We start from the raw sequence: 27,134 nt of genomic DNA on the forward strand, positions 1-27,134 counted from the left end.
TTGGCGTAGAAAATTCATGGTGTAACTATGACTGTTGTATAGAGCGCTGTAGTATATTGTTGCTACACTATTTAAATCATCCCCCACATATCTTTGAATATTTAAAATTAGATAAATGATGGCTCTGGTAATGTGTTTATACCAGAAAGTAAAGGAATTGATCCCTACCTGGGACCTATAAAGTAAAGCCAGTGTGCAGTTCATGGCTCATTTATGAGCAGTTCATAGTAGGTATCTGAACTCCGAAATGTATGAGCTCATAAGCAGGTATTTCACTATGCTAAATAATTACTGGAAAGCATACAAAGCCCCCGGGCTCCCTTTCCTCCTCTGTTCCTTCAACGGAAAAGAATGGCATGTTTGTTGCCTAGTAATTGTATTTTGCAGATTTTGGACTAAATGCTTTGAATGTTGATTTAATCTCAGTTTCCTGAATTTTGTGTGTGTGTGCGTATGTTGCAGAAACTGGGCAGTAGCATGCAGTGTGAGGAAGGGACCGACTGGCTGCTAGAGCTGCTGATGGAAGTGCAGCTGCAGCAGTATTTCCTGAGGATCCGTGATGACCTTAATGTCACACGCCTGTCACACTTCGACTATGTCAAGAATGAAGACCTGGAGAAGATCGGCATGGGTCGACCTGGTGAGATGTGTGGGTGTGTGTGGGTGCTTGTATATGTTTTGTGGCTCTAAAGAAATTTTTTTAACTTTAATATATAGTCATAAACAGGTCAAATTCAGTTAACTCACATGACATTCCGTAAACCTTGAGAGTTTCAAAGCTACCTGATTTTTCCTAATGCTGTAGTACTGTCTGCCTCATAAACATCTCTTTCATTATACACCACAGAGACATTTCACATCGGTGACGTATATGGCTGAAGCACTATTTTTGTCAGCTGTAATGGCAGTGTGTCATTTGGCTCACCCTTAACATAATAGGAGCACATTCTCCATCTATAATACCCCTTATATCCTCCTAAAGTTACACTGGTAATTAGACACAATAGGAGAGAACACTAAAGTGCCAAGTCTTTTGTCTGTGTGTGTGAAGGGGATGGCAGCATCATTTACTAAAACCCCCAGGGCCCCAGCTTCAGAGCTGCTTAAGACTAATTACACCCACTTTGCCTGCTCATAAATTCACTCCTCCCTATCATCCACTAAGCTCACTGCTCTAAAGCCTCTAGTTTTATTTATTTAGTTTTTTGTATTTTCTGTTCTTTGCTCATATATATGTATCTTTTATATGTACCAGTGCTATATAACAATGAACTACACAAAAAACATGCATGCACCATTTATCACTCGGTGCTTTTGCAGCTGCTAACACTCAAATTCAAATCTTAAGGAAACATGGAGGCTCCGTGGCATCACATGTTTCAAACGTCAGCAATGACAATTTCAAGCTGTGGTAGGCACAGACAACATATGCATTTTTTGCTACTGTTGCCAATGTAGCTGTACAGTGTGAGGAAGCAAGAGATGAACCTGTTATGGGTTGTTGGTTATTGGTAAAGGCGGAGACTCGTCACTGTGATTTCCAAGCAAGTGCTGTTAGCCATTTTACAGTATCAAAAGGTCAACATGCTTCGTTTAGGGACAATCAGTGTCAGAACGATTTTACTGAAATTCTGGATAAACAACACAGGTTTTATACTCAACCTCAGGCTACAGATAGTTCATCAAAGGATTCGAACACTGGGTGCAGAATAAAACTGAGGTTAAGTTGGCAAACAATTAAGGCTGAAGATGGTGAACTGCTCAATTTATTAGCTCTTTTTCTAACCCATTGTATGAAAGCAGTGGCAGATTTGGAATATATGGAAGAGCTTAATGCTGCAGCCAACATACGAGTTGAGAAAGAAGTGGAGGAATGTGGCTTATGAAATTTATAAGAAACACTAAATTAATGGAACCAGTGCTATAAACAGCTACAACTGCTCATATAATGTACAGTAATTGTAATGACAGGTACTGGTCCTTTTGGGGAAAAATATGTGGACTTTTTCTCTGCACTTCCTGTCATTGTCAGCCCTAAAGAGTAGTGTGTTTTTAATATGCAAACGCATGTTCGAGGGTGTTTCTGTATCAGGTCATCCACTAACTGCAGGATCATGGTTCGATGATTTCTGTAATTCAAAACCAATCTTATGGGTCTAATTGGATCAACCATCTGCAGCCTGTATCTTCATGGTTTACCACTGATCATCACTATATTTTTCTATTTTTTTCTTCTATCTTTTATTTTTTTGATAAAGGGCAGAGACGACTGTGGGAGGCTGTGAAAAGGAGGAAAGCCATGTGCAAGCGCAAATCCTGGATGAGCAAGGTGACAGGCACAGCACACACACAAAGGACTCATTTATTATGATACACGGTATGCTTGACATTATGTCACCACAGTGGAGTCTGTCTGTCTGCCACACTGGATATGTTTATGTGGACACAGTAACTTTTGAACAATACATGGGAGAAATGTAACACTTTGACCAGAGTTTCCCCTAGACATGATATGACTGCATTTTGCAAGGCATTGCTGAACAAATATTGGTTTCATAATTGTTTTGTGAGAAAGACAAGACAACGTAGACATACACTGGTACACGTGTACAATCTAACTGAGCAGCAACGATTTATACTGCTGCAGCCTTTAGTGATCATTAAAGAGGTCTGTGACTGCTTTTAAAAAGGTATGTTCATCCGTAGGGAAAAAATGGCTCCAGAGAACAGGATCATGTTCATGAAGATGAGCACGTCCACATTCTCTCTCTCTCTCTCACACTCACACGAACACACACTCACTGACACAGACACATTGGGTCACAAGAGTTGGTGACACACACATTCAGGGCATGCAGCATTCACTGAAAAGTTATGTCATGAAGCATGAGGTTCTTCCTTAAAGAGACAGACCCATGAATCCACCTTCTAAAAAAGGTGGATTGAAGGTAAACTGATGAGTGTTTTATACCAAAGCTGCACAAACTTAAACAAAGTAAAAGCCCTCATGTATTCTCCGTGCCTAAATGGGTGTTAGCTGTTCTCAGTGGAAGTCCTGGTGCGCAGAGGATGGTGCTTCTATAATTACACCTGTCTGTTTCCGCCTCTGGCACCATCCGCAGCTACCGTAATCTGCTACCTCAGCCCACTTTGTGTGTGTGCGTGTGTGTGTCTGTTCTGCTCTGCTATAGTCAGAATCTTGTAAATGTCAAGCATCCGATTTGAAACCCACTTACCACACAGCAACTACAGCGAGGTGGTGTTTTTAAGAGGTCTGCAGCATTATGTCATGTCTGGTCCAGTGTGAATGTGAAACCACACACCGCTTGCTACTGTTTATATCTGGGTAGTCAAATATGTTTGGCACTGGGGATTCATTGACATCTCTTCTTCACTGATGATGCTGTTTCTGGACACTGACCTTTGTTTATCAGCTTATAACAAGTTCACATTTGTTTAATTAATTGACTTCACTGGACAAATATTGATTTACTTACTCTTCTAGAAAAGAGCTATTCAATTATTGGCTTGTTGAATGTTAATTTATCTTACAGTAGATTTTATGTTTGTGGAAATGATTTATCTCAATTATTGTAACTTTCTATCCCTGTTTCCTGATGGAAGCAGTAGTTTCTGTGTGTTCATATTTTGGTTTAAAACATTTTAACAGTCTTACAGGCATATAAAGGGACCTGACAAAGCTGATGCTTAAATTCCTGGGTTAGAATTGTACCCGGTGTCGGGTCGATATTGCACCTACAGAAAATTGGGTTAGATTTACCCTTGACAACTAGGCAGTGACCTCATGACGATTTTTAAGTGGAACCAGTCTACTCATAATAAAACACAAGTGATCACTTTTGAGTAAACTGCTTAGTGTATTATGTAGGCAGTAGTGAATCAGTGAGTAGGGCTGACTTTGGTCAGTGTCAACCAATCATATTTCCACCTCTGTCTCCCACTACCCAGCCAGCCTAATTCCTTTCTCTCCCTTTATTTCTCTTTACTGCAGGTGTTCAGCGGTAAGCGCCCAGATGGAGGAGACTTTGCCCAGCAGGGCCAGCCAGCCTCCTCCTTTCGGAAGCTCTCCCCCACGCCTCCCATGGTCCTGGGGGATGGAATCATTGCCACACAGCCTACTGGCAGTGCTCCCCTGCATGGGCAGCAAGCTCTGACCTGCCTCATCCCAGAGAAGGATCTAACGCTTTTTGAGAAGCTTGGCGATGGCTCCTTTGGTGTCGTGAAGAGAGGACAGTGGCTAACACCTACAGGGAAGGTGGTGAGGAGACCTTCAGTTAAGTTTGCAAGTTAACTTAACAACAAGTGTCATTTAAACTGTAATTTGACATTTTTTTCCTTTTATTTAGTTGAATGTAGCTGTGAAATGTCTGAAGACAGATGTCCTCAGCCAGCCCGACGCTCTGGAGGACTTCATCTGTGAGGTCAACGCCATGCACTCCCTGGACCACCAGAACCTCATTCGCCTCTACGGTGTGGTACTCACACACCCAATGAAGATGGTAGTGGACACACAGAAACACACACTTACAGGCAGATGCTACTTATACAGTACACTTGGATGTTTGCTTCCCCTATATGGAAAAAAGAGTAAAACAGAGAACATCTAATATTTAATGCACAGTCAGCTAGTAAAAATGTTCCTTCATTAGAAATAAAAGTTAATTTGAAAGAAGTTTTGTCAAGGCAGCTGCAAACATTTACACCTATAGAATTTTCAGTATTTTACTTTTTTTTTACTCCTTGATAATTTAAAATTGATGTAGATGTTTTTACAAGGTGGATTGTGGATTATTATTGCAGTATTTTAGGTTTTGAGGTTGAGTTTGCATGGCCTTATATGCCATTTCATTGGAAGGGAATGGGAACTTGGCCTGAACCTAACATAATAATAGTGCACATTCAGCATGTTCTTTCATCATCAAAAGTAACAAAAATAGTCACGGAGGGTGTAAAAAGAAGTTATAGTAAAAATAATGAAGTTTATATTGGTGCCAAAGTTTGTATAAGTCTTCATCCATTTATTTACAAATTACTTAAGTTCTGAAGAAGAAACATTTGTACTAGTTCAATGGGGATTAAATAGGCTTAAAAAGGCTTTGTCATGGCCGGAGATGGGAAGATGGGGACCAAGTGCATGGAGGGCTAAAATAAGGGCTGACATTTGGCCTTGTTGTTTTCAACCCTGTGTTACCTTTGAGTTATTTCCTCTGGCATTCCTCAGCATGTCTTTCTCGTTTTTCTTTTCTCTTTGTGACATTAGATTCTCCTTTTAATTTTACTTAATTCTATCCTCCCCACCTTTTTTCTCTTTTCATCATACAAGGAGATGGTAATTTTCCATACCTGTAGTTGTTGTGTAATTTAAATTAGTTTTTATAAATATTTTTTACTGTTTTCAATGAATCCCATAAAATGAAGTAAAACCAACAATAACCTGCATCTACTCACTGTAAACTGTGATTTCAGAACCAGATTGTAGCTTACCTTTCTGTGCCATAGTACTTTACTGTAGATTTACTTGACTCTTCATTTCAGAATCCACTTCACTGACGGTAAACTATGGATTCCTCTTTGCTTTTGGTATTTTCCCCCATTTTTCAGCCACCCTCTCTTATCTGTCTCTCTTTCTGTTCTGTAGGTGACGGAGCTGGCTCCTCTGGGCTCTCTGTTGGAGCGTTTGCGATGCATTCGTCCACAGGGTCCCGTGCTGATCCACACTCTGTGTCAGTATGCTGTGCAAGTGGCATGTGGCATGGCCTACCTGGAGCAGAGGAGATTCATCCACAGAGATCTGGCAGCCAGGTAGGTGACCTAGAGCTTTTTAAAGGTAGACGTACTAAAAGCCCCAGACCTGTTTTGTTTTTTTAAAGTGGGTTTATTTTTCTTATTTCTTTTTTTTCCCAGTGGTATTTATATTGCTTCTCTTTCTCCTCCACCCTGAAATTTACAGGCTATTACAGAGAGACTTGGCTCACAAGCAAAATGAGTCAGTGCTTGGCTGGCCGTTCTGGGTGGTCTGAGTTCTGGTCTTGCCAAAATTTGTCACTTTCACTTAAGTTTTATGTAGATGTTTGAGAAAAACCTGGCTGGTAACAATGAGTCATCTGGCAGTTAATGCAATGGATCCCGATTTTACAGCTGCAATCCATGTTGCACCGTTTTAAATATTTTGTTGCAAATAAATTGTAGGAGTAATTGAAATTTGCAAACATAGTTTCCAGTTTTTGTGTAATTTATTACCAATTAACACACACCGATTGCCCATTTGCTTCTTATTTAAACAGGCAAGTACATCTCCTATTTAAACTTATTTTAGCTAATTCATCTTCATCTAATAGATCTGGTAACAGCCTCTGTCACAGCGTCTTTGTCTTGCAAAGGTTGTGCTGAATTCATAGATGTCGTTGAGTTGCGTTAATTGTTGAGATTGCAGCATCACAAATTCCTGGAGGGACTGACTATAGGCAATGCAACAAAATAAATTACTGTTTAATACTTACTAGTTGTGTTGCAATTAACTCAAAATTATGTGATTTGACCATTTATTTTTCAGGTCATTTCAGATTGAAGATTGTTTTTCTTTATTCTCTTAAATGGTGACTTCACCATTTTTGAACTCTCTTTTTGTGGCTTTAGTTTAGGGTGTAAATGTACATTAATGCTTTTAAACTTCCCTCTGGCTTCACTTTATTTAAATATTTCTCAGCTTCTAGCTCCAGTTGACATCAACTGGATGAGTTTTTCATCGTTAAGAGTTCAGATGATATCATCTGGGGAAGCTCTGGAAAAGCAGGTTGACCATGATTACAAACTTTATTCAGTAGTGTGAGCAACAATATAACATAATCTGAACTAAAGGTTCAGAAGTCAGAGGGAAGTTTAATGGCATTCATGTACATGTACTACCCAAACTAGGACCAAAAGAAGCAAGTTCAATGTCTGTGAAGGCCTCCTTTAACAGATGTTATAACTGTGGTCACAATAGTTTTTGTTGTTTGTTTTTGATGCATCCTAATTTTTCACAATACTCAATAAATGTGTAGTGGCTAGTTGTGGGATATAAGAGTGGGTAAAACGAGGACAAATGGGAGTCAATCTCAAAAGGAAAGATGATTAGTGTGCTTGTTTGATAAAAATGTTATAAATTTGAGCCTCTCTCTTCAGGAACATCCTACTGGCCTCAGCTCACAGAGTAAAGATTGGTGACTTTGGACTGATGAGGGCACTGCCTAACAACCATGAGCACTACGTCATGCAGGAACATCGCAAGGTCCCCTTTGCGTGGTGAGTGGACAAAAAGAGAACAAAACAATTAAACCTGCACTTTAGGATGATCCTGAGGGGGATAGGAGTGTCAGGAGTTAGGTTGTGAAACTCATTTATTTTGTTACAGAAGGTGTCCACAGAGAAATGCAAACAGTCAAACTGCAGTTCACCCCTGCTGGTCATTCTTATAAAATAGAGTTTGCAATGCTTTTTGAGGTTCTTTGCCAAATTCCCCATCAGTCAGGCGACATGTTAACAATTTCTCTGGCTTCTACTGTCTTCATATGCTTTTATAATTTTACACATACTTCTCCTTAAAGGCTCAGGTCCCAAAGTGCACTTTACCCGTGGCCTATTGTTTAAACATTTAAACATTTGTCCTGCTTCAGGTGTGCCCCAGAGAGTCTGAAGACCAGAACGTTTTCTCATGCTACAGACACGTGGATGTTTGGAGTCACCCTATGGGAAATGTTCACACATGGCCAGGAACCTTGGCTGGGCCTTAATGGGAGTCAGGTAAACACAAAAACAAACAATTGTACTGAATGGACTACAATATGTACTGTGTGCACAAACGCAAATGTCTTGAGGCTAAAATAACAGGCATTATCGTAAAACAAATCCCATACCAACATTTACGCTCCTCTTTTTATAATAAAAAATCTTAGATCCTGCATAAGATTGATAAAGAAGGTGAACGCCTCCAGAAGCCAGAGGACTGTCCGCAGGACATCTATAATGTCATGCTGCAGTGTTGGGCTCAGAAACCAGACGACAGACCTACTTTTGTCGCCTTGCGAGAGTTCCTGCTTGAGGTAAAAAAAAAAAAAATCTAATCTTTTAGGTGGACACAGTCTTTCTAGGGTGCTAAATATATTTCATTATATATCTATAGATTAAATATGTATAGGGTTTGGCTTTATTTTTTAACTGTTTAATACAAACACACATAAGCAAAAGACAAATAATTGTGTGTAAAGACATGTTTCTTTATAGATACATAAATTTAACTTTTAGCTCTATCTAGTGGTCAAAAGAAGCCATAAACGTTTGCTGTGTTAAGAGAGCTTTGGTGACGTGTGTGTGTGTGTGTGTGTGTGTGTGTGTGTGATTTTTACCAGACCATGCCGACAGACATGCGTGCTCTGCAGGACTTTGATGAGCCTGACAAACTTCAGATCCAGGTTAATGATGTCATCACCATCATAGAAGGGAGGTACGTGTTACTAGGAGTTTTATAATAAAGTTGTTCTATAAACTTACTTCCCACCTTTATAGTGATTGTCAGGTGAAATATGAAGCTTTGGGATTGTTTTTCTAGTCGAGCCAAAAACAGGAGATTCTTTACAGTACAGTGACATCTGGTGGTTTGTAAAAATCAAAGCAGCCTTTAAAGACTGAAGGCGCTTTAGTGCTGATGTAGCAGCTTTTAACTTATGTGTCATAAAGTTGAAGAATCCTGTGCGTTATTTTAAAAGTGCTTAATTAGATGTAGAATAATTATTAATAGGTTGTCGAGAATGATCTGCTGTAAAATGTTTTTGGTATTACTAAATATTAATGTACTTTATATGTGTAGCCACGGGCCAGTTTTACTGTTCAGCTTCATGATTTAAATTTTTTTAACATTTCATATAAGTCATATTGTGATGTGATTACATAATTATAGTTATAAAGACGTTTTAGATTAATACTATATGGGAACCTGTCACGCTCAGTCAAAATATCTGCAAACCTGATTTTAGCTTATTAATCTGTGTTCAATAGTACACTATTATTCATAATATCCCACTAATTCCATTTCATGTTAAAAAGTGCTTCATACTGATTAATTCTATGTGTTTCAGGGCAGAGAACTACTGGTGGCGAGGTCAAAACAAGCGAACTCTTAAGGTTGGACAGTTCCCCAGAAATGTGGTGACATCAGTAGCGGGATTGTCAGCTCATGATATCAGTCGCCCGCTGAAGAACAGCTTCATCCACACTGGACACGGAGACTCCAACCCTCAACGCTGCTGGGGCTTCCCTGACAGGATCGACGAGTAGGGGCCAGTTCATTTGTTTCTGTTTTGCTGTAAATTAATAGTCACCAACTGACTACAGTGGCAAGTCTGTCTCAATCTTTCCTCCAGTTTGTACCTTGGAAATCCAATGGATCCTCCTGACGTTCTGGGCTTAGACCCCAGAGTCGCTCGGCCCACACAGCTACCAGGAAGAGCTAAGAGTGAGTGGAAGAGTTCTTTAAAAATAAAAGGCTACAGCCATGCCACAGTTCACAGGTCAATTACATTGGCAAACACTATAGGCTATGCATCCTTTAATTTATTGGTCACCAATGTCACCACTGCTGATCAGTCTTGTTTATTTTTATATGAAAAGACCTGTCAGTCTATGACAGAAGTGCAACATATCCTAAACCTGAATTGTGTTTGGTTGTCGGGGTAGTTGTTTACATTCACACCAGTGTCTGAGTGCGTTTAAATTTTAGTTACCACTAAAACAGGTGCATGAAAAGCTTTAAAGTGCACTCCAACGCGTGTGTCCTTAGGTTTTCTAACTTTTCTCTTTGCTGCTTTCATTTTTTCCTCCTCCTTGTTTTTCTTTTGGTGGCGGAATTATTTTTAATTTTTCTAGAGGAGCCCCCTCCCCGCCCTCCTCAACCAACAGTGTTAATCAACAGTAAGTCTGGTTTCTCTCAGCAGCTCCTCACCCATTGTTCCTGCCCTCTCTGTTCCCTCCTAGCTCCACTGCTAAAAGGTACATCCCATTTTCTTTTGTCTTCTCCTTTGCTAGTTTTTGCAGTGGGTCTATCGTCTACTTTTATTTCCTTTTTTAAGATCATTGTTTCTCCATCTCTCCTCCTGTGTCTTCTAACAGGTGTGTAGTGTCCTTGCTATGCACTACAGGATTAACTTTGAACCTGGAGACTTTTTCTGGAGTGCAGTGTGTCTTGTATTTTGTGCTGTGAAACGATCTTACAGAGACTTTGTGTTGTGTCACCCTAAGCCTCTAAGTAATTAATATATTTTTATGTCTTCAGAGCCCAGCTATGATCCAGTTAACAGTGATGAGGATCAGACTTCTGCAGAACTAAAGAGATCACTGCGGAAAACGGGTTCCATCAAAGGATTAAAAATTAAGCCTGCTGCGTGGGTCTCTGCTTCCAAACAGGGAAGTAGCCGCAGTTCAGGCTCAGGCTACAATCCCAACAGTGAAGTGTCCCTCATTGACTTTGGGGAGGAGTTCCCCCCATTCACCTCCTCCCCATCTCCTGTTGTCGAAATTCAGATCCCCTCACTTGCGAAGCTGGCTTTGGAAGCAGAGAACCTGTTGGATGGAACTCCACCTCAAAGTCCATCTAGATCGTTGCCCCGTCCTCTTCACCCCACACCAGTAGTGGACTGGGATGCACGACCATTACCCCCACCTCCTGCCTATGACGACGTAGCCCAAGATGAAGATGATATGGAGGTACGGTAGGAGGTGATGCAACTCATTTTAAACTATGCCAACATTTAATGGGAATGTTTATTTCATTTACTGCTTACAGCTGGTGCCTGGTGGATTGTATCAGCTTGTTTAGACAGTTTTGAGAAACATGTTAAATCTGCTTACTCCATAAAGGTCAGCTCCTTCAACAGCTCAGAGCAGCAGAGTGATGTTCGCAACCCAGACGAGGTTCTCTCCTCTGGACAGAGGGGCAGCAGTGAAGTTCTTGTCTCAAGGGGTACAGACAAACCAGGCCTGGAGGACAACCTCTTTCTCCCCAGCAAGCAGGACCAGGGCCTGTCCACTTCTTTCTCCCAGTCTGCAGAGATCTTCCAAGAGCTCCAGCAAGAGTGCATGAGGAGGCTCAATGTACCAATGGGAAGTGCTGCTCGGTCAGGCTCACCACCGCAAACCTCAGTTTCATGTCCCCAGACTCCTTACAACCCCCAGAACCAGGAGGGACAACAGCACAATGTCTTCTCCTGCAATGAGGAGAGACCCCAGATCCCCCCACGTGTCCCCATCCCCCCTCGCCCAATTAAAAGGGGTGACTACACATCTGCTCGTTGGTCAAAGGACCTCTCTATGTCTCCAACACCTAACACCACAGATGATGTTTTCTCCACGGGCCAGGACCGACCACCTCAGATCCCCCCCAGGGACCCTTTGTCCCAGCCCGGCTCTAGAACCCCGAGCCCCATGGGTCTGATAGTAGGCTCTCCCCAGCAGAGAGTTTATTCTGTCAGCCCCACCACAATGCCGATGCCTCTTACCTCCTGCCCCTCCACACACAGCTTCGGCTCCTACCTCTCCACCTCTCCAGGTAAACTAATGCCTACCACACACAGCTTTGCCTCAGATCCTAAATATGCTGCACCCAAAGTGATTCATGCCCAAACACAGGGGAAGGACCCTGCCAGCAAAGGGCCCTGTATCCTTCCCATTGTCCGTGATGGACGTAAAGTCAGTAACACTCACTATTACCTTCTGCCGGAGAGGCCACCATACCTTGACCGCTACGACCGCTTCTTCAGGGAAGCAGAGAGCCTTCCTGCCAGCGCCATGGAGGACAGACATGTGCGTCAAGTTAACACTGCCACTGTCAGACCCATGGTGGTCAGCAGCCAGTCTATCCAAGGACACGCACAGGGACAAGGGCTTGCCCAGCCAGGAGAGCTGAAGGCTAATTTCTCCTCCAACAATAATAGCAGTCTGGGTGGACCACGGTCAGGGATGAAGACATCAGTTAGTCTCCCCCGCGTCTGTTCAGAGGTGTTGACAGCCCCAGTGGTCACTGCCTCCTGCACTATGACAGATGGTGGAGGGAACTCAAGTGACAGAGTCAAAATGGTAAGGTCAGAAAAATATGTATTGCATTTTGCCACTTCTCATTTGGAATAGACTGTATAGGACTATATTCTTTAAACCAATTGTAGAGAGGCATTTTATATTAGAATGTAATAAAACCCAAGCTTGCTCACTTCCTCTCTTCTCTTATGATGGGTGCCAAACTGTACCAGTAGAACAAATAGCTGCAGCTGTAAAACCTCATGTCCTCCCTTAATGTTTGATAACTTTGTGGTAATTGGATAAGATGCAGTGCTTTAACAGATAATCCATCTTTAGTTCACTTTCAGTGTGGAAGCACATGGTTTCATTATTCAGATTAAGTAATGACCCTACAGTTAATAGCAAACATACTTACACACAGAGAACACAAGGGGGCAACACAGGGTAATTTTATGGGCTGCGTCCATTCAGGCAAGAATCAGTAGGAAAATGTCTACGATTGCAAGCAAATGTGTGTTTCCTTCAAAAAACTGAGAGGAGGAGTGAATGATTTGCAAATTTCAAATTATTATTAAAACAAAATGAAGAATAATAGCTCAATGTAATTCACTGGCTTTTATAAGCCAGAAGAAAAGTGGGATAAGTTTATATAAACTATAATGCTATAAAGTCTTTTTACAGCCAGGACAATGTTAATGTTGTTATTAAAAGAGAAAAGGGAGTGAGTCAGAAACCTCATCAAATAAAATAATTTAATTTCACTACATGGATTCTTACCATCAGCAAAAAGAGTAACATGATGTTGTCAGTTTTGTTAGCAGTTTTATTAGACATTAAAGTCATGTTGATACTTTGCCTCTAAGGAAAAGACCTAGGTGCTGCAGTATCTGTCAGAAGTGCCATTGGCTCTGTTAAGGAATGAGGAGTCAGGCAGGGGATTGAAAGTGTTGTCAGATGTTGAAAAGGCTTGCGCTCTTGTTGTTGTGTAATTCAGGTGCAGGAGGCAGTTCATGGTGTGACAATAGAGGAGTGCCAGGCTGCCCTTCAGAACCATAACTGGAATGTCCCAAAAGCTGTGCATTACCTTAAGGTGAGAAGATTTATTAGCCCTTTCACTGCAACCAGACAGTATGAGACCTGCCAACCGTAAACAAGCTCTTGGAGTACTACCTTGGTCTGACAAAATTTCAGATGTTATGCATGTGTGTGTGCCAAAAAGTAGACATAAAATAATATAGTCTGCCATTATTTGCATATTTTAGAGGGACAAATAAGACCAGCGTACTCTGTAAAATGCATACAGTTTGTCTGCAGTATGTTTTTTTTCTATGTTCATATTCTGATTGTGTAGTCATATGATAATAAGCAATGTAGTTAAAACTCTAAGCCATAAAAGCACACTAGCCAGTGCTACTATTGTTAATCGGTAACATACTGATTATGCACACTGCTGTATTATTAGTGTTTCCTGGCAGATGCAAAAAAGTGCTATGTACACCACTAGTGCTACATAAGACTTCAGGAGTATTCAGTACAGTTGTCACGTAAGGTAAAGGCAGCGCATTTTATGGTTCCCGTCCATCAAAATAAAGGTCCTAGGAGGTGGACAATTATGTTGGAGTCCTCCATAGTAAACACTGTTGTGCTGCAGAAGGGTCCTTGGAGATCAAGTTCATTGCATCTCGAGCCAGGCTTCAAGTCCTTCTGTGTAATTGTTGTTTTGAACAGAGGTACAGAGTAACTACAAACAGGTAGTCTTTTACAGTTGCTTTTGTATTAGGAAATGACGAGAGAGTTTGTTGATCCTTGAGGGGGACAATCAGACAATTTCTGCTGCAATGAGCCAGCTATAAATACAAACCATATACGCTTACTGATGTGTCTATGGCAGCATTCAGTACCATCTTAAGTCTCTGTGGGAGCATGGAAGAGACGTTTAGATGACTGTGAGCACAGAGGAACACTTGAGTGCTCTTTAATGGAGGTGGAAAAGGTTGGAAAAATGAATAAAATTTCACTCCAGTGGTTTTGCATTCAATGTAAAATGTTCAGACGCTAAACTTGGAAAAAGGCAATTTTACATTAGGTTTACTGTTGGTGCAGTCATGCTCACTTTAATGCATAAAAAAAGTCTGAAGTTCTTTCCTATATAGTTCTTGACCCTCTATCCCCACTACTGCATGTTGTCCCATGTCATTCCCTCAGCCTCCTTACCTCCTCGCTTCTTTGTTGAAACGTTTGATCTCTGTTTGTCTCTGCAGGTGGAGCAGTTGTTCTGTCTGGGTCTGGGGAGCAGGTCAGAGTGTCTACAGCTGCTGGAGATGTGCGAATGGAACCTGGAGGTGGCTAGTACTCAGATGTTGGACAACTATGGATCATCAGCAAGACAGAGGTGACTTTTACTGTACTGTACTATCGACTTACTAGAAACTTAATATTACTGCGAGTTACACAACAGTTAGCAGCAGAGAAGCAAAAGTGTACAAATTAAAATAAATATTTAAATTTTAAACAATGTAGTGCCTGAAACATTTAAGTCTCTTGTAAGTCAGTGTAAATATCGTTCACATTCTTTTAGTAGAATCTAGCATTTCATCTCAAGCTTTTCTCATTTTAAATCTTTTTTATATTTGCAGACGGTGACAGACATTTCAAGCTGCTGAGCAGTTATTGGAACTTTATCCTCAGTAAAACCTGTTTCTTTGTATTTATGCTTTAGTGACATCCCCATTCAGAAGACTGTAATTTTAATAATACAATAATCTAGCACAAAATACCAAACTCCGGTGACTGCATCCTACTGTGACGCAGGAGGTAGAGCAATCGTCCACTAATGCCCCATTTGCTTGTTCAATCTCCACCTCCTCCAGTCAAATGCCTAAGTGTCATTGAGCAAGACACTGAACCCCAACTTAGTTGCTCCCGGTGAGCGTTGGCCAGCTGCATTGCAGCTCCCCCATCGGTGTGTGAGTGTGATTGTGAGTGTGAATGGGTGATTGAGAAGCAGTGTAAAGTCATGTCACTGTCTTTTCAAAGCTGTTAAAAGGCTAAATTGGCTCCCTTTGTATTTTTAGGAGCTTTGAGTCTGTCTGAAATGTGTCACCATCACAGGTCCGTCACAGATTGCAGGTGCTACCATATTGTGTCACATATCCTTTCTGGTATCATTGTTGCCACAGTTACATTGCTGACCAGCTGCAAAGAAACTTCAACATTTTCTTTTGTTAAGCCTACAGTAACCACTTTCAATAATTCTTTTTACTATGAAAATGCTCCAATTCCGCACATTATTGTGGAGAGGGGCTGTTGAAGCTTCATGTGACTGATTGGGCAGCCTGGTAAGAGTGCAGTGATGTTCGCTTTTTATTTAGCCATTCTCAACATTTAGAGAATTACATTTCTTTCTGCTTAAATACAGTAAGAAGTTTGAAAGCTTAATTATTTATTGTAATATTAATAACGTGGACTACCTGAAATATTGGGCAGAGCGGATCAGGGAGATGGAGCGTAGGGCACGTGGGTTTTGAGTCTTATACTAGAACCAGCTTAAGGTACTTATTGAAGCTTAGCGGCCTTTAAACATCAAGGCCAAAATAAAATGAGTTGTAAAGTACAGTAGCACTTTTCCATGAGGTTGTAGTATTGTGTCCCTATATACTGCACACAGTACATGAAGTGGTAAAGTTTGACTGAAAACTGAGGTTTTATTTAATCATCACTTTGAGTTGAGCCTAAATGCAGTATGTATTTATATGCACCTCATTAAAAGTTAAAGCGTTGTAGAATAGCAGTAAGATTTACATCATGATTTAAACAATTATTTACCTGACTAATTAAAAAAACCTTTTACTTCTGCAACATTCAAGCACAACAAAACACAAAGCTATTATTTCAGTGATTTACTTGTTGAGAAAGGTGGGTATATGATTATAAAAACTGTCTGATGCTGAAAGCCTGTGGGGGAAAGGAAATGTGTGCATGTTATACTTTAGTGAGGGAGGTTGATATTGATGTGCTGCTGCACAGTGTTCTAACAGTCAAACTAGTCCAGTGTTGGGAGGGAAAAGAATCCAAGCAAAGCTAAAAATGGTCTAAATTATATTATATAGCATTTATAAAGAGACAATATGTATTTTTGAACAAAATTGTAGTATATTATTTAAATATATTTTTAACTCAAAGGACCAAAAAACAAAAACTGTTGTGTCCATTACTAGGGAGGTCTCTGAATCCCCTTAAGTTGCAGTAACTACTGTGACTGGTTTCACAGACAGATTTAGACAATGGCTCAAATTAAATAATTAACAAACTTCTTTCTTATTTACCCATAAACAAATAAAAGGGGAAACATGTTTGTCAAATAATTCAAATTTGCTTCTCTCCAACGTAACATTTTTGCCTCTTGAAAAAGCGTAACAGCTGAAAGGATGTTTGGCTTTGAAAACTCAGTGTTGATGTGCTGTGGCTCCGTAATGAGGCAGGAATCAGCACTTCAGGTAACCTATCAGTCAGATTCAGGATAGTTACCTTGGGCAAATAAAAGGAGTGGCAACATCCTCACTGCTGTATCTTTAACAGATGATAACTGTGTCCCTTCTTATCCCACCTTCCAAAACACGATTAGCAAACCAGAAATTATAAACAATGTTTTCCTTTTGTCATTTGGTGTCACTGATGATTATCGCAGAATCATGGCTCCTAGTCCTGAGGTAGCTCAGAGGGAGAGTGTCTAAAGTTTTTTTTTACAATTGTTGAACTCTAACTTCCATTACAGTGATTAAAGAGCAAAATATAAATTTATCTAATGCATTAGACTAATCTAAAATGTCTCAGTGAAACTTTTCCCTATTTATTGCCAAGTGACTCAAGGTAGGAAGAAAAACACCCATGCAGAGGAAACGTCCTTCCCCCAGATGTAGTCTTTCCATGTTTTTTCTCTCTTTGTCCACACTGAGGTCCTGCACATCAGCTAAAGACTCTTTCTTCATGTCCCCAGTCTTCACTGGCAGCTAATATCAGCAGCTTAGTGACATTTATACCTAGGCCTCAGATCCTTTCTCAGAATCATCACTTAAAACTGTGATATTTAGGTCAGCAGCTTTAGGGGCAATTATTTATAGGTTAACTTCTAGGATGTGTCAGCTCTGGGTGAAATCACCGCTGGATGTGGAAATACATTTTTTGACAGTACTGTCGCAGCAGAGCCCTGGGAAACGTTTAAAACTAAAAAAATAACAATCTTGTAGGCCTTGTCTGCATTTTATTGAAATGCACTTAGGAGGTGAAGACTTAAGTGAAAGGACAAGAACTAAGACATTCTGCAAACTCATCATCTAACATGAACATAGTGTTGAAAAACAATACCTAATTGATGCAAATGCCATTTTGGTCAACGCACTCAAACCCTATGCTGCTAACCGGGAGCCACCTATTTACATTACAACATAAATGCATGTGACTACATTTAGACCCTTGCTTTGCTCCAACCCACTCCTACATATATGCACCACACAGGCCGGCTAACTACCTGAGTACATTAAGATGTATAACAAACAAGTATGGAATATATTTTTAAAGACAATCTTCAGTTAAAGCTATTCCTCTGTGCAATAGGGCTGATTTAGAATGTGTACCCTCCCCCCCTCCTCAATCCATCAGTGCCATCACCATGTGAAAATACTGTTGAGCTTTCATCCCTGTCATGATGTATCCTAATTGATAAATGCACAGGAAATGCTGTTTTCAGTACAATGTGTTTGGTGATGTCACTTTCCTCCCATTGAGTATAATAAAGACACCTCAAACACTGGTCCTGGACCAGTTTTGCAATTGGATGCAAAGCTGATTATATATCAGTGCATAAGGAAAACTTGATTTGAGATTTGCCTCCACAGTCTGTCCATGTGTTGTTTGTCTTTTTACCAAGCTGCTGTAGTTGTTTTAGAAGGACTGAAGTGAAACTTGGTGTTATGATCAACCCAAAGTAACAATCTCCTGATACACAGATGTTAGAAAACTGTTTTTGTGTTTCCAATCTGTTTGTTCAAAAACTTATATATATATATATATATATATATATAAAAAATCTTTTTTTCCTCGCTGTTTTCCTTTAATCCCACTGGTCATTTCTTCCATAGATGTAATTATTTGGTCCCCAAAATGTGTTAAATGCCTACTGTACAGTTGGTTTTCTCTGTTCCTGGGTTGATGAAAATGTTCAACAAAAGTTAATGCTGCCAAATTTCTAAATGTATTTTTTATTAAAGAATTAACTATTTTTTACATCTTCTCTCAATGAATCACTTTTTTCCTGTCACCTTTTACTGTTGGAGGGATTTAGTTTTTGCTAAATGAAGGTACAATATTTAGCCTTAACGGACAGTGAGGTGTTAGTATACAGGACATTATAATATTTACATATTCACTTCATTGTATCACTATGCTAATAAGCCCAACACAAAGCACAGCTCACATTATTACCTCAAAAATGACAGAGTGGTCGGAGCTTCCACCTCACACAGAAGGTCCTCAGTTCAATTCCACGTGTTGGCTGTGGCCTTTCTGTGTGGAGTTTACGATAACATACAAATTGCCCTTAGGTGTGAACGGTGTTCTATACAGTATGTGGCCCTGTGATAGACGGGCGACGTGAACAGGATGTACCCTGCATCTCAACTAGTCACAGCTGGGATAGGCTTAACATCCCTGTGAACCTTAACAAGTTAAGCTGTTCACATAATAGATGGAAACAAACCAAAGTATTCACGTTTCACCTTGATGCTGACCCCAGCTAAAAAGGATTCACCAAAGCTTTTAGAAATATCCCTATGTAGAACATGAATGGCTGAACCAATGATTAGCAGTTTATCCCCAGTTTCCACAGAAGCAAAACTGTCACCTGCTCTGGATTCACTATCATCAGTACGAGCCGTTATCAAGCACAAAGGTCTGTGCTGAATATTGTGCCCCTCTAGAACTTAAAGTGAACGAGAGTTTACTTTATTCAGTTCTGTGCACAATGTTCAGCACAGAACTTTTCACAATATTAATGAAAAATTTGACCCTCCGATGGTGAAAGACTGAACAGCACTGTGAAAGAGCTTTATAACATTGTTTTATAAAAATGTTTATCATTGAATTTTGAAAATGTGTTACTATTTTTAATTCTTATTGATACTACACTGATCATTTATTTGGTTTCAACAACAACAATGTCAACAAAGAAGATAAAATGGTGATAAAAATCACACCTACACTATATAACACCGACTTTATGAAGGTAAGTAATCATGAGTTAGTTATAGTTATTTACTTTACCAGCCTGGACAACCTTAGTGTGTGTGTGAGTGTGTGTGATATGTCACATCAACCCAAGTGAATTGGCCTATGTTTGTGAGTAACTGATAGTGTGAGGCCTTGGTGTCTGAAAGAAAGACGCCCAGATCGTGCACATGCTTCACTGATTGTCACAACGCAAATCAACTGAACGTATTATTGTACAGTATATTCATATCATCCGCTAGAACCCCAAGAGATTCATGGTTCATAGGTCACAAATTGTTTTTGACACATCAGGACCTAAATGAGCACGTCTGTGACTCAGTAGTATAATAAAGACATGACTGGAATGCTAATAATGAAAAACATTTGCAGGTCAATAAAATACAAATACAAAATGGTTACAGAAAAAGACTGAACAATGTGGCTGAGCAGAGAAAGGCCACCAGATGGCAAAGCCCGAGGAACAGCTGAACCCTCTGTCACCTGAACATGTAATTTGTTCCCTGCCTCATCATTCACTTTGTTTTATTTACACACATCCTGCTTTATTACTGGGCCCAGGGAACTTCTGCCTACTAATGAGAGACCCAGTGGGCCCTCTATTCATCTTGTATTGCATAGTATCATCATTCAGCTTCTGAGAAAATTATTAATGTTGTTCTAGTTGTTTTGGGCACCAGTGGGCTCCCAGCAATCCCTAGAGAAATAATTGTAGTTTTCACCAAAAAGAAGAGGGTAAATAAAGGGGCCAAAAAGACTAAACAAAAGCAGGTAGAGAGTTACAGTACCAAGAAAGTGCAGAGGAGCAGAATAAAGCACGTCTGCTGTGAGCAAAAGAAATCCTCCACCATATACATAGTGGCTTAAAGGTACACATCCCTACACTTTTCTTAAACATTTCCGTTCACCAGACTACATTCATTGGCTCATTCAATTAAGTAAATAAATGCCTACAAATGATGCCTATTAAAACTAAAATTGATATTTCCCTGTGACAAATGTATTTTATATTTCTATTTTAAGAAGCCCCTTGTGTATTCCAACATCTCACATCTGGATTTTTAAAATTTAGTCTATTCTCTCAGACAGATTTTCTCAAGCTCTGTCAGTCGAACCTGAATTCTGTGGGATTTAGGTCTTTAAGGCTTTGGCTGGATCACTAAAAGTCAGAGGCTTATCCTGAAACCACTGCAGCGTCGTCTAGGCTGCAGCCTTAAAGTCATTGTTTAGCTGTTTGGTCATTAGACCAGAGGATCTCAGAGTCCTTTAAATGCTGTCAGACAAACTCCAAGCATGTGTAAAAGGCGTTACACCTTACACAAAGCAGCTTCTCTCTATCCACTCGACCTTAGAGGCCTGATTAACACAGTGCTACAGATGTTTCCTATTTCTGCAGAGGACAAATAAAGCCTTGTTAAAGCGACCATTGGATTCATGGCCATCTCTCAGATTGAGATGCCGGTTACTGGGTTTGGCTGAATGGCCATATTTAGGATGAGTCCTAGTGGTGTCAAAATTCTTCCATTTCACATTTAGTGAAACCACTGTGCTCCTGGGAACACCCAGAGCTTTTGAATTGGTTTATGATGCTTTATTTGATCTATGCCTTGCCACAATTTATTGCAGAGGGCTAAACAGAGCTCCATGGTCTGCATGGTTTGGTTTTTGTCCCGGCATGCAGTCTTTATTGTGGGCTCTTACATACACAGGTCTATACCATTCTAAACCATGTCCAAGCAATTCAAATGGCCACAGGTGGATTCCACTCACATTCTAGACACATTAAAGCAAAGAGAACACTTGACCACAAAGAGCCACCTCCGTGTTTACTTTTAATACATCTGCAAATATGTCTAAAAACATCTTTTCTCTTTGGCATCATAGGTTACTCAGTGTGTGTTTGTGTACATTTAAATTTACAAGACATCATCCCAATATTTCTCTTGGCTTTTCCCCCCCATTTTTTTAGGAAGGAAATATTTTTGTCTTTTTCTCTTCCTCACTATCTTCTCTGTTGCTGACTTGAAACATCAGGGCTGCATATCCATAGCACAGGCATAAACCCTTGGTGTGAGATGGATCGGCTGAGGAGCAGGGAAAGACAGAGCATTGACAGGGTGACAGGAGAAATGAGGAGCCACAGGAGAGAAATTTGAGAAGTTGTAAAGTAGAAAGAATGGAACAAAAGATTTAAAGCTCGGAAGGGATTGGTGAATGGATTGAGGAGAAAGTGCTGAGTGTGCTACAATAATGCTTCCTTTACCCTTAAGAAGTCCTTTACACTTTACATTTGATTCCAATTACAAAAAATGTCACCTTCTCAAAAACTGCTGTAAAAATATGATATTAATATTTTTTCCACTTAAAATCACTCAATCTTTTAAAACTACTTCAGCCCTAAATATATATTTTTTGGGGATTTAAACATAAGTAATTATGTTTGCATAAATCCACTTTTTTTTAATCAAACCAAATATGCCTTTCTGAGAGAAAACATGAATTTGGACACACAAACACATCAATGCAACATCAGTTGTAACACACATGAATTATTTCATTAGCATGCACCTTTGCAGAAAATCGTTTTTTCTCTATGCTTTGAATAGGAAATAATGGCGCCGTCTGGTGGACAAATATAAAAAATTAAAATAAACGGTCCAAAATGGTCCAGAATGAAATGTTAACATAGAGGAATCCATTAGTTTATGTTAAAATAAATGTGGGATCAAAAATGAGATTTTTAAAAATGGTTTTCAATGGGACATTTTTTGTTGTTGGGATGAAATATGTGTCTGTTTTTGTTTAGATTAGCCAATTTAGGCAAAATTTAGGAACTGACACGAAAATTTTTAACGTTTTAAAAAATGAATATCCCCTAACAAATCTGAGCTATATTCATTAAACACAGCCAAAATGGCTTGGAAAAAACTACATGGCACAAAAGGATCTTCAGGGTTAAATTGCTTTTAACTAATATTTTGCTGTCTACAACGTCTACAACTATGTAGTAAAAGTAAAAAAAAATAATTAACATTTTCAATATAGTTGTTGTACGCTTCACTATTTAAGATATAACAATGTCATCTAGTAATTCAACCCACAAACATTTGTAAGGAGCAGGTTAGGGTGGTTGGATGGGGCACAGGACTTTCTCGCAGAATAATGAAGTGTACGTCCATAGTAAAACTTTTGCTATAGATGTTCTGGTAACCAACAACACGATGTGTCATGTGACACAGAGTGGGCTATCTGAATGTCTACACAGAACCTACAGTCAGATTTCTGCATGGAAAATTCTAATACAGTTTATTCAAAAAATATGGCTGTATCTTACGTCCTGACAGAGAACCAGAAATATGACTTTACTGTTTCGGGTGCTATAATGAAAGGAGAACAAGAGTGGGAACAGAAGAGTTATGTGATGCAGAGTTCTGTTTTATATCCCAGCAGTCTGCATTTCAATCAGCCACAACATTACAATCAGATAATGGTTTATCAATAACACATATACTTTATTCCAATAATATTAAAACAAACTCACTCCTGTTTATTACATTCATTTAGGCAGCAGCCACGTAGAAAATCTGACCATGGAACCGTTTAAACTGCAAGACAGCCAAATGTAATGAATGTGCACTGCACAGCAAAATAATCTGTAATGTCGTCTCCTTCCAGTTTTATATGTTTCCTGTGTAATGTGACACATTTCTGAGTGAAGGGTTTTCAATCAAGATGATGAGTGAGGCTAAGTAAATACAAAGTGCTATAGAGCAGAAAAAACGCTTCGGCTGCCTTTCACATCCCCTTCCCTTTTTGTTAAATTAGGAGGAGTATGAAAGAGAATTTAACAAATTAGAAAGCATTTTGTCTATACAATGTTCAATGTTCCTCTGTGTTGTAGGTTATTATAGAATGATTTAACCTCTAGCTACTAATGAACTGATGTTTGATGTGTCCACTTTCTAAACTATTTCATGTGTTGTATCCAAAACTTCCCCTTACATCCTATAATATTACCTGAATCTAATCTCCTATAGGTCCTCAAAACATTTCATGATGAAATCATATATGCACAATGAGATGTTGTGCGAATGTGAACTCACAGAGCTCATCTTTGGAGAGCTTGGCTGTTATTGAGCTTATAAATGATTGCCTGACTGATACTGGTATATTATGTACAAGACTTCCACTCATGGATGTAATTGAATTTCTGAGACGTGCCAATATACATGCCTACCAAGACATATTTTATAGAACAGGTGCATGTTTGAAATGGGGGCAAGTAGAAGTGTGATGTTATGGTTATATAGCATCTGCACTGCAAAGTGCTGTGTGTTACAGCAAATCAAACAAGAGGGCTTCATGTCCTTTTACAGTATTTCATAAGTATAAGGGGGCTAGGGTGTTTGTGTTGGTTCTACCTTTTTCATGTTCAGTCACATTTCGACTGCCAGATTTCCTCCCACTAGGCACCATTATATGCAATTACAAATTATATCAAGCATTTTTCACAGACAAAGGAGGCACAGGAGCATATTTAATCTAGAGACAACTAATTTTTTAATGAAAATAGTGGTGCCACTTTTGGGACATCAGAAACCCATTTCTGAATGCTCAAGGCCTGATTTGAGAAGTCAAGAACACCTTTCTCCTTCATTTCAATCCCTATGCTGTAAAAAGTGGGAGTAGGATAAAATAATATTTGATAAAAAAAAATCTAAATCAAGCACATTTTACACAATAAAATTTTAAATACCTTAAATTTAAAAAATCAAGTTTCATTAAATAATTAATTTAATGTAATAAAACTCTGTTGTTTAAATTAATTTTCACTTCTGCTTGATTCATGAAATATGGATGTTAGATAAGGCTCAGCTTTTTGGTATTGACACCACAGGATGTTGCCGAAAGACCTTAAATATAAGTTTACGTGTATTTGTTCCACAAACATTTAAAAGTGGGCTGTGTCTTAACAAGTTTAGATACTCTCTGTGTGTGTGTGTGTGTGTGTGTGTGTGTGTGTGTGTGTGTGTGTGTGTGTGTGTGTGTGTGTGTGTGTGTGTGTGTGTGTGTGTGTGTGTGTGTGTGTGTGTGTGTGTGTGTATGTATATATATATATATATATATATACACACACACACACACACACACAAGCTGATCACCTGTTTGGTCACACTTTTCTGAATTTGTACCACATTGTGTTTTTACAGTCTATACTGATCACCTACGTACAACATTAGGTACACCTGTAGAATCTAGTACAATCCAGTATAGCAGCTCTGCTATGAATTCTACTTTTACAGTGTTATAATTTCTCAGTTTTTAGGTTGAAACTGTCAAAAGGATGATAAATCTATTATGTGTTTATTATTGAGGTCATAGTGGGTTGTGGAGTTGTGTTGGAGTATTTATTTTAAATAGGGTGGCCAAAACATTAGAACCACTTCTTAATATAATGCACTTTAGTACCCTACTTGCCACTATGTCATTTCTGTCAGTACAAAGGTTCGTGTGAAGGTAGAACAGGTGAGAAGAGGAAGAGGGTAGATACAGTAGGCAAGAGGAGTGATAATGGGGTGTGTGGGTGAAAGGGGGGTGAAGGACTGTAGAAAAATATATTAGCATTATTTCTTTTTTGAAAACTAGGGAACTGTAAAAGGAGGAGGTCATGAGGGACTGGTGGAATTTTAAGAGCAGAGAGGAAATTGGAACATGGGCATAGAAGGAGATGAAAAACAGGCAGTGAAGAGGGGTAATGGCTGAGAAGCTGGTCTTAGGCGGACCTTCAGTAAATGTGGTACAAGTATTTTAAGTGTAGTAATTTGGCACACAAAGTGATGTACAAATGAGGTACATTTCAAGTCACAATGGAAAAGTCTTACTTACTCAAAAGCTGTTGCGTGGAGTTAAGTGAGATTATGCATGATAAATGCAACCTTGGAAGTTGGTTTGTCATCAATCACAATGCCCAGATTCATTGCTTCAAACTAATGCTGAGCTGAATACAAGGACTGGTGGAAGATTGGCTGAGCTGAAGTTGGGGCTCATCATCCAGTTTGAAATATCATTGACAGTTAGCATAGCAACAATGTGTATTACTGGACCACAGCAGGTGGTGTATATTGAGAAGAGAGAGTGATCAAACAGCAATCCGTGTGGTATCCACCTTTGAACATTTGCCCTGTGAGGTAGGACTCAAGATAAAGTAGCAGCGTCTTTCCAAGAATATACAATAATAATCATCCATCATCATAATACAGGAAAAACTTATAGCACTGTTTGCAATGTCCTGGTTTTATGCATAAATTGGTCATGAAATGTGATCTTTACCAAAGTCATAAATATCATGACTTCAATGAACACATCCATAAAATGTATAAGTGATAATGGAAAAAATAACAGCAACACCTTGACTTAAACAAAAAACCCACCAACTGTGTCACTGTCCTATTCCCAAGCAGCATTAGCTGATCTGAGTTATGCCTTACAAAAAAACACATATGATCAAGAGTTGTTGATCAGCATATAGCTGAAAGGGGTTACAGAGATCACTTTCCTTAGAAGATCACTTCAAAGTCACAACACAAAGCTAAATGAAGTAAAGACCATCTGGACCTGGATGGCTTTGCCACTGGGGAGGGTGAAATGAATTCCCAAGTTTATAAAATGTATCCTACAAGATAATATCAGGGTGACTGCAAGCTGAAGCTCGAAAGAAGTTGGGTGATGCAGCAGAAAAATGATAGAAACATGGGAGTAAATATAAAACTGAATAGCTTCAGAGACACAAAGCTGATCTTTAGGAGTGGTCAAGTCAGAACCCAGGCCTCAGCCCAATGAAGAAGGAACAGAGCCCGAGCTGAAGCAGAAAGAATTCCTAAAATGTTTTTTGTGAACATTGTACAGTGCCACAGTTGTTGGTTCGATCCCCAGCTCCTCCAGTCACGTGTCGAATTGTCCTTGGGCAAAACACTGAACCGCAACTTAGTTGCTCCCGTTGAGTGTTGGCCAGCTGCATAGCAGCTCCCCCATCGGTGTGTGATTGTGAGTGGGAATGGGTGAATGAAAAGCAGTGTAAAGCACTTTGAGTCCCAACATGTAGAAAATTGCTGTATAAGTGCAGACCATTTACCATAACTGTGTTTTTTCACATTACAAATATTATGTTTTGTTAATGTTTGTGAGTTTGGTGAAGATCAGATGACATTTTAGTTAATGGAGAAAACCAGGAAATTGCAAACACTGCTATTATTTTTTCTTGTGTCTGCCTGACACATTTCTGTCATCTTTTCCAGGTTTTCAACCTGTTCAGCTGATGATAAACCGATGGTTCATTAAAGGCTGCCTGTCATGACTTGTGAGCTGTGACGTACTCGTTGGTAAAAAGCTATTAACATCAATACTCATGTAAGGAACAGGGTATCAAAAGTAATCCATCAGTGCAAATATTATAATTATTTTGCTTAAAAGCCCTGTTAGACTATGGAGCACTTCCAGATTGTATGTGGTTATAAACATACAGTGTGTGTAAATTGCCTTCTTTGCCAACTTTGAGCAAAACTTACTTAGAAATGACAGAGTAGGGAGAAACAAGTGAACCTTGCAACATTTTAGGAAGAAATAAGCAGAAGGAGTGAAAGATAATGTACATATAATGTACATATAATGTATAATAAGGCAACACTGAGCATGTGACAGAAAAGTACAATATAAGACGTTAGCATTCCAATAAAGCCTCAGGTGGGTAAAGTAACATACTCTACATGTACAAGAAGCCACGAGTAAGA

The 27,134-nt window shown here is 39.5% G+C and overlaps 1 protein-coding gene across 17 annotated transcripts in view; it reads left to right on the plus strand.

Annotated features, from left to right (window-relative positions):
* Positions 1-18,348, plus strand: part of tnk2b (tyrosine kinase, non-receptor, 2b) — a 44,807-nt gene extending 26,459 nt beyond the window's left edge. For 6 of the 17 annotated variants that reach the window (XM_067475795.1, XM_067475803.1, XM_067475797.1 and 3 more), the window contains 17 exons: positions 463-640; positions 2,259-2,329; positions 4,013-4,279; positions 4,368-4,520; positions 5,660-5,823; positions 7,186-7,305; positions 7,677-7,803; positions 7,956-8,102; positions 8,409-8,503; positions 9,135-9,329; positions 9,420-9,511; positions 9,922-10,044; positions 10,328-10,758; positions 10,912-12,126; positions 13,061-13,156; positions 14,328-14,458; positions 14,703-18,348. In XM_067475795.1, coding sequence (XP_067331896.1) covers positions 463-640; positions 2,259-2,329; positions 4,013-4,279; positions 4,368-4,520; positions 5,660-5,823; positions 7,186-7,305; positions 7,677-7,803; positions 7,956-8,102; positions 8,409-8,503; positions 9,135-9,329; positions 9,420-9,511; positions 9,922-10,044; positions 10,328-10,758; positions 10,912-12,126; positions 13,061-13,156; positions 14,328-14,458; positions 14,703-14,709 — 3,612 coding nt within the window. In that variant the 3' untranslated portion in view covers positions 14,710-18,348. Of the gene's footprint in view, positions 1-462; positions 641-2,258; positions 2,330-4,012; positions 4,280-4,367; positions 4,521-5,659; positions 5,824-7,185; positions 7,306-7,676; positions 7,804-7,955; positions 8,103-8,408; positions 8,504-9,134; positions 9,330-9,419; positions 9,512-9,921; positions 10,045-10,327; positions 10,759-10,911; positions 12,127-13,060; positions 13,157-14,327; positions 14,463-14,702 lie in introns of those variants that run through there. The other 11 variants (XM_067475807.1, XM_067475808.1, XM_067475809.1 and 8 more) reach the window with 9 other exon arrangements.
* The last annotated feature ends 8,786 nt before the right edge of the window (positions 18,349-27,134 follow it).

This window comes from Channa argus, chromosome 14, assembly GCF_033026475.1.
Source record: "Channa argus isolate prfri chromosome 14, Channa argus male v1.0, whole genome shotgun sequence".
NCBI classification, from domain to species: Eukaryota; Metazoa; Chordata; class Actinopteri; order Anabantiformes; family Channidae; genus Channa; species Channa argus.